General features: G+C 32.4%; 1 protein-coding gene across 1 annotated transcript; it reads right to left on the bottom strand.

Annotated features, from left to right (window-relative positions):
• Positions 1-4,949: 4,949 nt before the first annotated feature.
• Positions 4,950-6,196, bottom strand: LOC144575180 (uncharacterized). Its single transcript, XM_078325297.1, has 3 exons — positions 5,997-6,196; positions 5,339-5,885; positions 4,950-4,973 (listed from the first exon to the last, which is right to left on the bottom strand). Exons 1-3 carry the CDS (start codon positions 6,194-6,196, stop codon positions 4,950-4,952), a joined length of 771 nt encoding a protein of 256 aa, XP_078181423.1.
• Between the last annotated feature and the right edge of the window lie 10,943 nt (positions 6,197-17,139).

Genomic DNA, 17,139 nt, shown 5'->3' with positions numbered 1-17,139 from the left:
CTAACCCTAATACATTTCTTCCTTGCAAATGTTGTTGTTTTTTTTTTAACAAAAATGAGGATCTAAGTGATAAAATAATATTAATATTAAGATATACTACAATTAATTTGCAATTATTATTTCAAATGTATTATCACCTGCGTTATATTTTTATGATCACTATTAAATTTTGATTTAGAACAATACTTTTAATTTAGATTAATTATAATAAAATATTTGATGAAAGATATTTTAGAAAAAACAAACTGTTCAAGAAAAAAATTATAATTTATCAAATCCTTATATCCGGAGAACCTGTTTTTGATCTTCTTGCAAAATGTAATGCTCTTCGTGTGTGAGGTTGCAGGTTTGAAGGTGCAGGAGCGGACCCAGCTTAGTCCAGGTTGGTCAAATTGCGATCCTAAATTTTGAAATTTTATACAAATTTATAGGTTCAAACTGACTTTGCTCCATCTGGAATTTTGTTTGTCCCCCTCTAAACTTTTAGTTTGTAATTAATGTTAAATTCAGGGTTAAAACTATCATAAATTTTTTGAATTATAATTAGTAATTAGAATTAAAAGTTAGAGTATTGGAAATTAGAAATCAGATTATTGAAAATTACATATTAGAATATAATTCGAGTCGGATCATTTATAAACAAGTAACAAAAACAGAGAATCCAAACATGTTTTTCACAACCATAAATCATGTTGAGGAGATGGCTAAACTAGGCACGTGTGGATAAGCAAAAATCATGTATGAACACTTGTGCTGTGTCAATGACAGCCATGAGACAGATCTTCCATTGCTGGGTAGTGAGCAGTCTTTTTCTTCTATGAGAAGTGGCGGAGGGACGCTCTAGCCAATCAAATCCACTAGAATTTTTGTCTGGTTAATATGCTAAATACCCCTTCCTGTTTTATATTATTAGTTTCGCACCCTCTTGCTCATTATTACGTATGAATTCTACTTGTGCCTCTATTTTAAAATTTTCAAGGTATTCTTCGTAGGAGACTTTTTATAAGGAACAGGATGCTTGTGATGGACAATGGACAATGAATCAAATTCGATCAAATATCTTATTTAGATCGTTGCAATCTACGTCAAAATTCACATGTATATTTCAACTTAAAAACTAACTAAATCAGGCACACAAATCTCGACGCAGAATAAATGGCTCAGATCGGACATCAAACTGAGTTTGATCTAATACCATCGAACCCCTTCTATAAACAATCAAATCCACAATAATTTTCATCTGGTCAATGCTAAATACCCCTTTTTTATATTATTAGTTTCACACCCCCTTGCCAATTATACGTATGAAATTTCACTTGTGCCTCTCATTTTTAATAATTTTCACTTTCTATAAATCTTGTCTTAATTAATTTTTAACATGTATGAAAGTCCACTTGTGCGTCTATTTTATTTTTTTTTTCTTTCACTTTCTATGAATCTCTTCTTGATTAATTTCTAACATGTATAATTCCACTTGTGACCCTATATTAATTTTTTCCCACCTTCTATGAAACTCTTCTTGATTGGTTTTCAACATGTAGGAATCTCCACTTGTGCCTCTATTTTAAGTTTTTTTTTCCCCCACTTTCTATGAAATATTCTTGATTAACTTCTAACATGTATGAAAGTCCACTTGGGCCCTTATTTTAATTTTCTGCACTTCGTATGAATCTCATCCTGATTAATTTAAAAAGCAAACTTTTTATTTGAGGATACCCAAAATTGCACTTGGCTTGTAGTTTAGTTCAATTCTCGAGTTGTGTTAAAATGGTTTGTGAATGACAGATCGCCCAGTGCTTTCGCTTCGAATTTTTATTAATTCTGTAATTAGTATTTTAAAAGCAAGTAAAAGAGGGATTAATGTTGGAAATAAAATTGGTGCAATTAGCAATTTTAAGCCGGATTATATACGAGGGAGAAATTATTCTTAAAGGTACGTTTAGATGCACTCTAGAATAACTACTATTTGAGAATAGTAGATAAGAATAGTGATTTTTGGAAGACTGTGAGAATAGTGTTGATGTGGTGCTATTCGGAATAGGGAAAATGTTGTTTGGATTGAACATTTGAGAGAGTAGCAATTGCTATTCTGACTTTTTGTAGGAATAACAGAATAGCGAAATAGCGCTATTATCGCTGTTCCGAATAGCAATTAAGTATGTTTGAATGGATCGGAACAGCACTATTCTCGCTATTCTCAATACATCCAAACATAGCCTTATGAGGAAGATAAATTATCAAGAAATAATTAATATATTGTAATTTTGGTTCCAGAGAGCCAGGGTGAAATTGAACCTTTCCAAAAGAAATTATAGATGATCGATATATGTATGATTGCTATGGGGTATGAACATTCTGTTTTTGTCGTATTTGATGATTATGCTTATGCTTCAGGATCAAATTGGCATATTATATATAGAAAATGTAAAGTAAATTTTATATATATTATATTAATTAACAAAGGAACCGTTTTTTTAGTACCATCCCAATAAATCGGAATTAAATAAATACCACCGGATTTCATAAATTTAAGATTCTGCCATGTTCACAAAATGAATTTGCGCACCGATCCGTTCCCGACCGACCCGTTTTCAGACCCGTTCACAAAACCATTCTGCAAACCCACCCGTTTCCGACTGACCCGTTCGGACTGATCCGTTCACAAAACCATTTTGCGGACCGACCCGCGAACCCGTTTCCGACATGACCCGCCCGCCGACCCGCTACCGCCCGACCCGCTCCTGATGACCCGTTCGCAAAATGGTTTGGCGAACGTGGTGCATCCGGATAAAAGGAATGACAGTGGCATTTTTTACCAAGCCGAACTCTCCTCTGTCTGCGCACCTGACGGGAAAAAAGGTAAATTTTATTTTTTATTTTAAGTAGTTTAATTTAATTAAGTAATTTAGTTTAAGTAGAATTAATTAGTTTAGTTTAATTTAATTAACTAGTTTAGTTTAGTTTAAGTAGTATAATTTAGGTAGGTACCAAAATAGTATTATATTGTAAATTAGACCATTTTTTTAAAAATTTTGTAGATACTTGTGTAAATTAGACCAAAATCGTATGTTGTAGTATATTTGTAAATAATTGTGTACATATTTTATTAAATAGTAGTATATTGTAAATTAAACCAAAATAGTAGTTTAGTTTAGTTAAGTTGGATACCAAAATATTTGTGTATTTAGACCAATTTAGAATTGTGAATTGTATTTAGAATTTATAAATTATATTTAGAATTTAGAATTTAGAATTTAGAAATGTACCAATTTAGAAATCGACAAATTTAGAAATGTTCAAAAATTGTAATATATTAGTATTATTATTACAGTGTTGTATTTAGACCAAAAGTAGAGTGGAAATGGACCAATTTGGAATTTTTTTTTTCTGAATTAGCGTAGATTGTATGATTTTTTACCGATTTATCCAAGAATGGTGATATATTATTGAATTACCATAGATATTTGTACTGTTTGAAATTAAATAAAGAGGCCAAAATTGCCAAAATTGATAAATTTGATATTAGTATGGCGTCAACCAGCGGTACTAATGAAAACCGTACGCAAGATGATTTACAGTTGGATTTATCACTGGCCCGAAACATATACACTCAGGGTTACTCTTATCCTCAGTTTTACCCACAGGATGATCCATCACCAGAGGACAGTGCAGCAGTGTACCAGACGGAGACAGCTCCATCCTTAGCAGAGACTGCTGTAGCTTCTATTTTCGGTCCTTCGTTAGTTCCTAGCTCATATGAGGAGGTTTTGTTTGGACAGATACCAGAGGAGACCCCACCACAGCCATCGCGGCAGTATACGCCTGCTTTCAATTTCTTAGGGTCAGAGATTGAGGAGGAAGAAGAGGAGTTGGGGCGCGGTAAGAGACATAAGACTAGGAAGGAGCCGTATACACCACCGACCAAGTAGTTGACTGTTATTTATGTAGCTTCTATTCAGACTTTGATGTAGTTATTTGGACTGTTTGGACTTTTATGCTATTCGTACTGTTCTGGACTGTTATTTAGTTATTATCTAGTATCATGTTATTCTGACTGTTATTTGGTTTATTTATGCTTGTGTTTTATGAGTTCTACTACAATATTTATTACAATTCAAGTTCGAACAAAACATGAGTTCTACTACAATAAAAATACACATAAGTTCATCTAAAGAGAAAAAACACAAGTTCTACTACAATTAACATGCAAATTTCTGCCTAAAAACACCACATCCCTATTGCGTATTTCCTCTCGCATCCCTTCTTCTTCTTCTCGCATTCCTCTCGAGAGTTTCTCTACTGGTTCGGTGACCCTTTCATCGTCCTTCCAATACATCCATCCACATTTGGATCCGGTTCTGTCGTCTCCTACCCAACTTTACCAACCGATGCTCTGGAACTAAGAGATCTCCTTCGTGCACCGGCCAATCACATTGATTGTCATAGACATGGAATTCACCACTCCATGTGTCTATGAGTGTTTGAATGTTGTAATAATAATTGACGAAGTCATTTGGATTCAAGTTCCTATAATGTTAACACATTAGTAAGTAATACCGTCCCTAAAATGAAGTTTCAAATTAAATAAAACATAATTTTACCTTAAACGACACACCGCCATCACATGAACACATGGTATTCCGCCCATCTGAGGCTTCTGGCATAGACATTCCACCTCATGGTCGTTCTTCAGAAGTACCTTGTACCTGCAGTCGCTTGACGTGTGCACCCATCTGCCATTCTCCATGTCAAAATTAATCTTTTCGCCATCTGAGGTCACCATAAACTCATTATGGCCGAATGCAAGCGTTGACATTTTTTTAGTCTTCTCAATGTGCTTATCCAGCTTCTTATGTACGCAAGTGGAAAAAAGCTGACCTGCTGCTTGCAATTGCATAGCCGCCTCTCTTCTTTGCTCAAACCAGCTGACATACTTGTAGAATGTCTCCTCAATGATTGCGGCAACTGGTAACCTACGAGAATTAAAAATTACAATTAAATGAAGAAAACGATAATAAAAAATAGGAGGATTACAAAATACAAACCTGCGAGAAGTTTTGAAGACATGGTTGAGCGATTCGGAACCGTTGCTAGTCATTATTTCCCAACGAGATCCATCATCCATAGATTGATACACCTTCCATGGCTTAGGCTGTTATTCCTCGTCATTTTCATTATATTTGCCGCATGTATCCAAATAAGACAAACAAGCAGGATTTCGCCTCCCGATTGCATCAAGTCCTTCTTGCAATCTTCTTCTCTTCTTCTTTTTAACCATAACCTTGAAAAAAGTGGAAGCTACCTTATCCTTAGTGTGCTTTCCAAAATTCTCAAACACATGTTGAGAGCAGTAGCGGTGAGCACACTCCCCTTTCTCCTCACACCAACCCAAATCATCTTGAATAAACACTTTTTTTATGCCCTTGTGTCGGTCAGATACCACACACATGTATCTATTTCGCCCAATTACAAACTCCCGCACCCACTTCATGAACCATCCCCAATTCTCAAAATCATCATTCTCTACTAGTCCAAATACTAAAGGGATTAACTGGTTCTCTGCATCATATCCGGTTACAATTAACAGCTTACCCTTGTATCTGCCAGACAAAAAACAAGCATCGATACTGATGACGGGTCTGAGGTGACCGACTGCGGCAATACATGGTCCCCATGCCCATGCTGCTCTCATGAAAAAACGATACCCTGGCTTAGTGGTTGGCTTTGAAACAATTTTATATTGGGTTCCCGGATTTGACCTTTTTATTGCCCCCAACAAAGGGACAATCAGCCCGTAAGACCCCTCCCAACTACCGAAGGCCCGAGCAATTGCTAACTCTCTACCACGCCATAATTTGTTGTACTTTGGAACGATGCCCTCGTACCTTTCAGCACATAAGTCAGCGACTGCCCGGATAGTAATATCAGCATTTTTTTTCAATGACAATTTTATACAGTTGGCGACCATAGCGGACGTCAACTGTGCATGATCTAACCTGGATGCCGATGCGTGACATGTGTGCTTAGCCGCATTCTTCGTGATGGCCCAAGTATTACCAAAGCTTGTAGCCCTCGCAACCAACGCCCACCTACACCGGGCGCTAACACACTTGTACCTCAACCTGGTGGTATCGCTGTATGTATTTTTTATCTCCCTATTTTGTTGAATGTGCCAGTGGTTAATTGTATCTTTCATCTTATCCTTGCTGTCATATGTCATCCCCTCAGACAATTGATGTCTTTCTCCCTTTTAATTTACAAAAGAAACAACAAAAATTAAACAACATCAATTTAATAATTAAATTAAAATTAAATATAAATTAACAAACATACCTCACAAGTCACAAAAAAAGAGCTATCGGCCTCTTCAAACCCTGATGTGTCATGAAATTGCTCAAACGGATGTCTTTCCCCACGATCTACTATAGGCCACTTTCGTCTACTAAGCACAGGAATACCAGTATCCTCATCACTGTGATCTGATACTCCACCGTTCCCATTATCATCCCAATTAGCCTCTGCCTCCCTTTCTTCAGGATCCTCGTCCGTATTATCACCATAATAAAGTCGTTCTGGAGTTTCAGATCGGTCCCTCTCAGGTTGGACTCGGCTAGAGGACGAGGATGGAATCGGGGATCAACCCCTGTCAGATTGGACCCTACTAGGGCCAGCTACAGATGGCGCTCGACTAGGACCCGCTACAGATGGGGCTTGACTAGGACCCGCTACAGATTGCTCGAGCCCCAAACCCTGAGTCAACTGCAATAATTGTCTGTTGTTCTGTCTGGAGTTCTGTCTAGGGTTATGTCTGGGGTTGGTTACCACATATAACTCTAAGAACTTGAAAGGGGTGGTCATATTCATTATCATATTGACATATAACCCCCAGCTGCTATCGTCTTGTACCGGAAGCTGTTGAAACCATGTTTGGTTGCCTTGGCCAATATTGATTCTTGCGGAAATTACCAGTTCATAATTACAGTGGTCAATACCGAGTTGTTGGTACACTTCCCTATTTATACCCCTAAAATCCAAACCTAAGTCGATATTGAACATTCTCGGTATTTGGTGGCTATAATAAGCGCCATTTGGTCCTTGTAATACTTCACCACCAAAATAACAAGCAATTTCAATCATAATCGGTTGAATGAACCTAATATTACAAAATAATGCACTAAATTAAATAATACTAAAAAAAATAATTTTTTTAAAAAAAGGATGGAAAAAAACGCACCTTTGCTGCTGCCTTTGGTGAAGAATGAATGGAGAATGGAAACAGAATCGATCTTATGTATGCTAAAGTTATGAGTCCGCAGAACCATTTTGTGAACGGATCCGTCCTCTGCGAACGGGTCATGGAACGGGTCAGGCGGACGGGTCATGTCGGAAACGGGTTCGCGGGTCGGTCCGCAAAATGGTTTTGTGAACGGATCGGTCCGCAAAATGGTTTTGTGAACGGGTCGGTTCGAACGGGTCAGTCGAAAACGGGTGGGTTCGCAGAATGGTTTTGTGAACGGGTCGGAAAACGGGTCGGTGCGCAAATTCATTTTGTGAACGTGGCGGAATCTTAAATTTATGAAATCCGGTGGTATTTATTTAATTCCGATTTATTGGGATGGTACTAAAAAAACGGACAAAGGAACGGTAAACTGTAACAATTTTAATATAACATTAAATAATTATTTACCGGTACGTTGGCGAAAAGACAGAGGCTGGCAACGTGAAAGTTGGTTCATTATCATACCGTCTTTTGGTATTTTCTTATAATCCTTGTTGCGGGCATTTTTATTAAAACTCTAAAAAAAAAAATTACAAAAGTGCTTTTGGATTCATATTTTTTTCAAAACTGTCCTAACCGCTTGTCCTATAGGCGGTCCGCACTCCTAGCAGACCGCCCGGGGCAAGCTGTTGGGCGGTCCTCTAATTTTTTTTTTAAGAGATCTTAATATTTTCATATAAATAATTTTAGTTTTTTTTGTTTAGGGTGTATGTCAAAAATTAAGATATTTGATATATTTATGAGTGATGTTGTAACTCTTTATAATTTTGATTTTATTTGTCAGTTGGATATCACAAATTTTGTTATATCAAGTTAGGTAATTGGTCAATATATTTTTTTTCACACTTTATTTTTCACGTAAAGATGAAATGAATGTCATGTAATTTTAGATACTTACAACGAACTTTTTATTTTAATTTCTAGCTTACTAGATCACAGATTTTTTAAACGGACTGATTTGATAAAATATTGTTATTTTATCCATTTATCAATATGTAATTGCATTCACGTCTTCATGATGAGTCATACAAATGGCTCAAAGCATTTTTATCATGAATACTTGCCAAAATTTAAAAAGAAAAAAAAAAACCAAATTCTTAAAGGTGGGGAAAGCCTAAAAATAACTGAACAGTAATTGATTTATTAGCAAAAGCCAATTATCAATAATTTATCCAGAGCTAATGAGCGCACATAATTGAGCGATATAAATTTTGGCGTGATCATATGGTACTATGCATATGCATAGTGTGCATTGGTCTCTATTTTGAATAAATATTTTTATTTTTAAAGTTTAAATAGTTGATATGAGCCATTAAACATCATCTACATTTAAAAATATGGTTATATATACTAATTTTTTTTTAAAATTGTACTATTTTTTAATTAGATAGGTAAAAAATCATTACTTTTGAATGGTATAGAATCTTTAGATCAATTAATTTTTTTATCTATAAAAATAGTATACAAATTCTAAAGAGTATAAATTTGATCTACAAGTACATTTTATATATGGTGATCATTTTGAATAGTTCAGATTGACTATTTAAAAATTGTAAACAAAGATATTGACCCATAATATGGACCAATGCACGCTATGCACATTTTATGGGCCAATATGCCACTACTACAAAAAATTCTTTTATATCGATTAGAATCGCGTTGCGCCATCGGGGTCCGATCCGATGCATATCACCCTGATAGGAAATGTAGACGTCTATGCTATCAAATCAAAATAGATGGCGTTAATCAATATACCATCGGCAGCTAATTTGAGTAACTAAATGAGTAACTAATTTGACTAAGATCGAGATCATATTCACAAATAATTTGTTTTCCCTTACTGATGCTTAATATAGATTAATATGATGTTTCAACATACTACAGGTACATTAATGTATGACATGTATGACCAATGATAACATGAATTTCTTTTTTATTATTCTTTCGTTTTTTTTCTCTTTCTCATTATCATTCCACTTCTGGTGGAATTGTGTATTTTAGGATAGTCATTATAATGATAACTTCGATATTGTCCATATTCACGAGTTTGTTCAAAAATATTATTATTATATATTGTTACATTCACTTCAAGGAATGAAGCATAACCAATTAAAATATTTAGTTCAATCATAAAGAGATAATATATTGACTCGAAATATTTCTTGAATCTTCTTCAGGGAGATTACATCATTAAAAAAAATTCCACATTATATAAACCTTATTGAAATCTTCTTTAAGAAGATACATTGAAATCTTCTCATATTAATTTTGTGAGTCGCATAAATCTTCTTCAAAAAGATTACGTGAAATATTTTTCGTTTTTTTTTTTCTGAAATCTTCTTCCTTGAAATTTTCTTCAAGAAAACTTCTTAAAATCTTCTTGAACAAATTATATTTGTTGAAATCTTATTCAAGAAGATTAAAATTATTGATAAATAATATCAATATGAACATCATATAAATTTTGCGCATCATATAAAATTTCTCTAAATCTTCTTCAAGAAGAACTTCTTAATATCTCTTGAAATCTTCTTCAGGAAGGCCTTCTTAATATATTTAAAAAAAATTCTTCAAGAAGATTAAATTATTGAGAAAAAAATAACAAAATGAACATCATACAAAATTTGTATATCATATAACTCTTCTTCAAAAAGATTTTTTTAAATCTTCTCATATTAATTTCCTATATTATATATATCTTCTTCAAGAAGATTTCTTTAAATCTTCTTCCGGAAGATTAAAAAAAATTGCACTTCATATAAAATTATATGAACCATACTAAAATTTTTAAAAATAAATGTACATAAATTGATAACTTATTCCATTTAACAATTACTTACTATAAGCATCATTTATTTAAATGACATTGAAATAAAATATATCAAAGTTACCTCGAATCTTCAACTAGTAGAGCTCTTGTACTGATAACGTGTTATAAATAAAGATAAACAAGCATAAACAAGAATAAACAAGATAGAGAGAATGTAAAATATGGTAATATCTTTATTTATATATTTCTCATGTGTGTACAATACAAGATTGCAATGTCTCTATTTATAGGCCACAAATTGTGAATGAAAAACCATCTAAATTAATTACAAGAATAAATAGGAAAATGAATCCCAATAGTAGTGGGATATAAATTTCAATGATAGTGGGGATAATGGAGAATGAATGTTGAGAGTTATGAACATCCACATTAATAATTTATTTATAAAAATAATCAATTAATTTCGATTTATTAGGGTGGTAAAAAAAAATTTGGCAATATGCATGGAATGTGAATTGAAGAGCAGCAAATTGGTCATCCAATTCTGCTAAATTATCTACTAGAAATATCATATTTTGAATTTTTCAGAAACTGATATTTTATTTATTTATTTTTAATGTTACTAATATGATGTCATATTCTCTAATTTATTTATTTTTAATGTTATTAATAAAAATTTCGTACTTTTTTAAGTGGAAATAAAAATATTTTCTAATTGTTTTGTCACCGTAGCGGAGCACACATGCATATTTAAGAAAATATAAGCGACGAGATCTCAAATTTTATCAATCCTCTTAAACTTGCAACAAATAATCTCAAATTGTCATCATAAAAAGTAAAGCAAAAAGGTAATTTGAAAACCCAGGTCTATGCTATAATTTCGATTGTTAGTTTCGGTATATCCTTTAAGGTTCTTCTTAAGATTCTAAGCACAGCGCTCTCTCTGTAATACTAAACATGTAAAGTTCAATCTGTTTTTAAAATAGCCCCCCATATGTGTTGTGATTTTAGAATATTGGAGACAAAGAGGCTTTGTTGGGAAAATAATGTTAGTATAATTGTGCTCTGATTTTTTTCTGTTAGATTGCAGTAAGTGAAGATGTGTGTTGTTGTTTCATAATCTATTTTGCATATATAGAAATAGCTAATGAGATATTAACCTCTTCGGATCAATTTTTTGTTTTAGAACATCTATATTGAACTTTCTATCTAATTTATAATTTAATATGACAATTTCTTTTTTAATTTGTGGGACGCATTATAATTTCATAAATAGCAAGCTTTTTAAAAAAAAAAAAATCATTTTATAAATTTCATGTCGACAAAATTATGAATTCGCATTTACTGATTGTTAATTGCTAATTCTATATTGGACTATCAATTCTAATTTCTAATTCGACATGGTAGCTTCTAAGTAATTTTCCAAATGAAGATATTCTAACTAATTACGATTATTTCTATTTTTATTATAAAGCCATGTGAAAATTTGCAAGATTGTTAGCAATGTGTACCTTTTTGCAAACTTTCTAATAATGTTTGGCTCTAAATGTAAGATTCCATGCTCCTTGGAAAAATGACTGCTTATTAAAAAAATATATATATATATATATAAGCACATGATTGACTTGATGAATAAAAAGATCTCTTTAATTCAATTTGGAATTTGCTACTAGCCATTGATGTCAATTTCATATAAGAACAGTAATGAATAATAAAAGACAGAGAAAGCAGCAGCTAAATGTGATGTCAATGCAAAAATGCATTATTAATCTCAGCTAATTACTGCATATACAACTTTTCAGTATTTTTATACCTAGATAGTTAATTATCTAGACCGAGTCAAACTCTTATAATTAATTAATTAATTAATTAAGGCTCTATTAGCACAACGCACAAACTTTAGTAAATTAGTAAATTGTTACACATTATTAAATAAAAAAGAAAAAGTATAAAAAATAGAAACAACGCAGAGAGACATCAAAATGGAAATTTTGAATGGTACGTACTATGATCTCTATTTAGTAGATTTGTTTTGAAAATCAAACGGACAACACACTAATTATCAAATATTTATTAATGAAATTAAAGAAACTGTTTATTTATTTGGAAAAATATCAATATTTTATATATTATTTTTCCCTGTAAAACAATAAACTATAATCAAATAATATCATGAATATTAAATATTACCAACTTATTTAATAATCACAAGTTGTCAATTGTGTTTTGTAGTACAATGATGTAAACAGACAGAATATCCAATAAGTCGGCGGATTTAATTATATTATATATGCGGCGAATTGGAAATGTGTTAATCGTACTAGCTAGAGGATCTTTTGTTATATCTTGAAAGCAACTACTAGAACACACTAGGGATTATATTACTAATAATTATTTGTGACAATTAATTTTTTATGATGATTTGGTAAAGAGTACTCTTCATTGTTTGCACTGAGAGACTTAATAATCCGGATAAACTTCAATTTTGTTTTACAAGTATGACCATTGCTTTACATAACACGCAATAAACCTCATATGATTTTATTATATTTTCTTAATGTTCAATTAATAAAATATATATGAAAATACTAAAGCTATAATATATGACATGGGTTGATGTGCATCGCGAATTAAAGTCTTTGTTTTAATTCACATTCATATATTTAATTTCGAAGTCTAAACATTTAATTTAAACTGTTTAATATTATCTTCATATTAAATGTATTTGTAGACTAAACTTTACATCTTTTTTGAATTTTTTTTTTTAAAAATAGGTATAAAATATTATTTTTCAAAAAATTATAAACCATAAAAAAAACGATTTTGTACGTATCTTAGAAAATACTATAAAATATTCAAAAATATAAAATTTAAATTTGATCTCCAAGCATAATTTAATATGGAGATCATGTTGAGCATTTGGATTCTCTTATAAATTGACATTTACATTTTTATCTTTTAATTTTTTTTAATATTTACAAAACTATTACAAGTAACTCGCTCAAAATATGAAATTACTTGACACTTATTCATTATGATCAACCAAGGTTCTAAATAGCGTTTATCTCGTCATAGCGGGAAGCCTACAAAAAAAGCTATAGCAAATAGCATTGCTATAGCAAAATTTATACTACATAGCATCTTTTTATAAAAATTATACCATATATTTGTACTAAATATCAACATTATCTAAGTCTCATATAATAATAAATAACATCAAATTGATTAAAAAAATTATAATATTCATATTGAACCAATACAAAGTCCAAATTGCGACTCAAAATATCCATAATAATACTAATATCATAAACTATCGATCTTTTTCTATTCAAAATATATTCAGCATCATGACATAATCTATTTTTTTCTATTTAAATTTTAAAATAACATAGACATCATGGCATAATTAACTATCTTAATCTATTCAAAATATTCAAACTAGTAAGTATTATTTTGTTACTTCAAGAAATATCTTAATATATTCAATATGAGCCTTTATTGAAAGCCCATATAAATTGAAAAGAAAAAAAAAACAACTCATGTTGCGTAGCGCACTATAACTTATTTGATTTCATTTGATGGATCGCTCATTTAATAATTAATAGTTTAATATAAAGCTTAGTACGTCAATTGCAAAAAAAAAATCACGGTTAAAATCCAATCTGAGTCTTTATTTAAAGCCCATATAAATTGAAAAGAAAAAAAAATGCTATGCGCTATAGCGAATCGCTATTACCGCTATAGCGTATGTAGCTCAAATAATGCATTTTGATGCCATAGCTTAGCGTTTAGGGTCCAAAAAAGCTATAGCGCGCTATTTAGAACACTGTGCTCAACTATCTCAATTTTTTTATTTTGCTGCTAGTGGCACGTTCAAATTTTAGTTGAGAGGATAACTTACGAGTTATGACTAGAGGTACTATTTTTACTCGATTATCCGGATCCGATTAACTTGGACATGGTATGGTATAAAAAATATAACCGGTTAAATTACGGGTACGATTATAAAATTAATAATTTAATATCCGTCCCGGATCCGAACCGGAACCGATAATATAATGGGTAGGATATGGATTTTATTTAATTATTCGATCCATAATCGAACCCGACCCGATACTCTTATAAATAGCCGATAAAATGATAATACCATTTCTTTTATAATTATTTAATATAAAAACATATATTAATAACTATGAAAAGATAATTATTTGTATTTTTCTAAATTTTAAATGAAATTTGTTGCTCTTTTCTCACAGATTATTGAAATCAAATTTCACGTTCATCTTTTGTCTATAAATTTTTGAAGATCTCTTTGTCCACCATATATATGTCTTTCTACAGAGATCATTGAAATCTATTGCGCTTTTCGCTAATTGAAACAAATTGGTATTAATATTCTATTCATGGATTTTTGAAACCATAGAATGAAATCACCATTTGCAATATTTTACTTTCTAAAATTATCTCATCTTCAATATTTTGAAGCAGATTTTAATTTATATTATAATGATATATTATGTTTGGATATTTAAGAAATTATAATTATATTTAAACGTAAAGGGTTTCTCAAATGTTTGTGAGTTGCGACATGTATCCGCTCCGGATTCGAACTGGATCCGATAATCTACAAACAAGCTATGGGTATCTATCTACCCGGAACAAAAAAACTGAATCCGAAATATCTACGGGTAGATAGGTATTGTTCACTCAAAAGTATAGAACAAAGTTTCAGTATAGCAAGCTATACCTTTTAACTTGGACTACATTGTGATTTAGACTGCAAGTATACAATCCTATCGATGGTATGGTCAGGTATCGATCCAGGGGACGGTTCAAGTATTAACTAGATTTTATCTAAATTACTTAAAAACTAGAAGTTGGAGAAAGGTTGGTTTTGGTATTTACGTTTCGTAAACAATTCAATAACAAGGATTAAAAATAAGAGAGTAAATAAATTTGGTTTAATTCAGAAATAAAAAGGAGTTTCTAAGGTTTCTGATTTCATCTTCAACTCTCCCTCTCGGTACCTGACGCGGGCCGCGTATTCTCATACGCGGGCCGCGTATTCTCATACGCGGGCCGCGTATTCTCATACGCGGGGCGTGTGGCCCTCGAGTTAATACAACAGTTGTCTGTTTCTGTGTCGAAAGCTATGTGTAGGGTTCTATTGATCGTACCTGATGTTCCTAAACCTCAACTCTCGTTTGTTGGCTTAATAAACTCGGTAACATAATTGCAATTTTTTCCCTCTTAGGTTTCTAAACCTCAACTCTCGTTTATTGGTATTCTACCTAAGTTACTTGTCTGGTTTACTAAAGGTATCCACCATCTCTCGACGCATAGAAAGTTCAACTCTCGGCTACTAATTTGTCTCGCCTCTCGACTCACAAACCTACCTCATATACTTAGTCTGGTTAAGAGAAAGATCAAGGCCAAAATACAAGAAAGATGCTTAAGTTCATCTAACAGTAAACCAAGAATAATTCAAACAATTTCAACTAAGCAATTAAAATACTACGCAAACAAGTAAACACAAAACACCAACACAGATTCAAACAACTTGCATATAAAACAAAGTATTCGACTACATCATAACACTAGAAACTAAAATATCTACTCAGACATAGTTCTAAAACAGATAAAATAAACAAGGGAAGAACAAATCATGATAAAACCCGAAGAACAAAGAAGATCCGTCGAAAACTCGCGTCTTTCGCTTCTTCACTTCGTCTCCAAGCTAGCCGTCAAGTCCAAACCCTAGAATTCTCTCCTTAGCTCCAGAATTTGCTGAATGCCTTCTCTGTAGCAAGAAATCTCGTATTATAGCATTTCTGGCCGACCTTCCTTCAATTGGCCTCTATTTCCAATTCTGTTTTGTTTCCGAAAAAGGCTAACGCAACCCGCGTCGGATGTGACGCGGCCCGAGTTCCTGTATCTCCTTGAGTGGACGATGAGTGGTCACGTCAGTGGTCGGGTCAAGGTGATGCGGCTCGCATCAGATGTGAAGCGGCCCGTGTGAAGACCTTCAAATTCCACATTCTTCCCTGATTTTGCCCGTATTCTGCAAAATAAGAATAAAAGCGCAGTAGTACCACATTCTATAGATATTCAATGAAATAGACATGATTTGGTAGTTTCAGACACAGGTTTTGGTATAAAATTTGGTCGGAACATAGATCAAATAACGAGATATCAGGTATCCGGATCCAAATCCGGCCCGATTTGAAACTAATAATAAGTATATGGATTGAAATTCGGACCTGAACATTTTTAGAATACGGGTCCAAATATAATAGTATCCGGACCTACCCAACCCGATATCACCTCTAGTTATGACTAATAAAGGATACTTGATCCTTATCCTCTTGTGAAAAAGAATTATTATAATTTGTATCCGCTCTAATCTCGGACCATTTAATTTATAAACAGATCTAGAAATCATGTTTTTCACAACCATAAGTCTTGTTTTATTAGGAGACGAGCACATGTGGATACCAATCTACCCGTATCAAACACGAGTGCTGTGTCAATGACAGCAATGAGAGAGATTTTCCTTGCTGGTTAGTGAGCAGTCCTTTTCTTCTATGAGAAGTGGCGGGGGGACGCTCCAGCCAATCAAATCCACTAGAATTGTTGTCTGGTCAATATACTCAATACCCCCTTCCTTTTTTATATTATTAGTTTAACACCCTCCTGCCAATTATTACGTAGATTTTTTTTCACTTTCTATAAATATTGTCTTGATTAATTTTTAACATGTTTGAAAGTCCACTTGTTCCTCTAATTATTATTTTTCCACTTTCTATGAAATTCTTCTTGATTAATTTCTAATATGTATGAAAAAAATTTGGATAAAATAAATTATTAAGAAATAATTTAAATATTGTAATTATGATCCAAAGAGCCAAGGTGAAATTGAACATTTCCAAAAGACATTATAGATGTATGTATCATTGCTATGGAGCATAAACCCTTTTGTTTTTGTCGTTTTTGATGATTAATAATGCTTATGTTTTACGATCAAAGTGGCATATCATAGAAGAATCTAAAGTAAATTTATATACATTAAATAAAAGAAGAAAGGTTAGGT

This window comes from Carex rostrata, chromosome 23 (assembly GCF_964058835.1).
Source record: "Carex rostrata chromosome 23, lpCarRost1.2, whole genome shotgun sequence".
Lineage (NCBI taxonomy): Eukaryota > Viridiplantae > Streptophyta > Magnoliopsida > Poales > Cyperaceae > Carex > Carex rostrata.
Note: the sequence above shows the minus strand (reverse complement) of the source record. Positions and strands in the feature narration are given on the sequence as shown.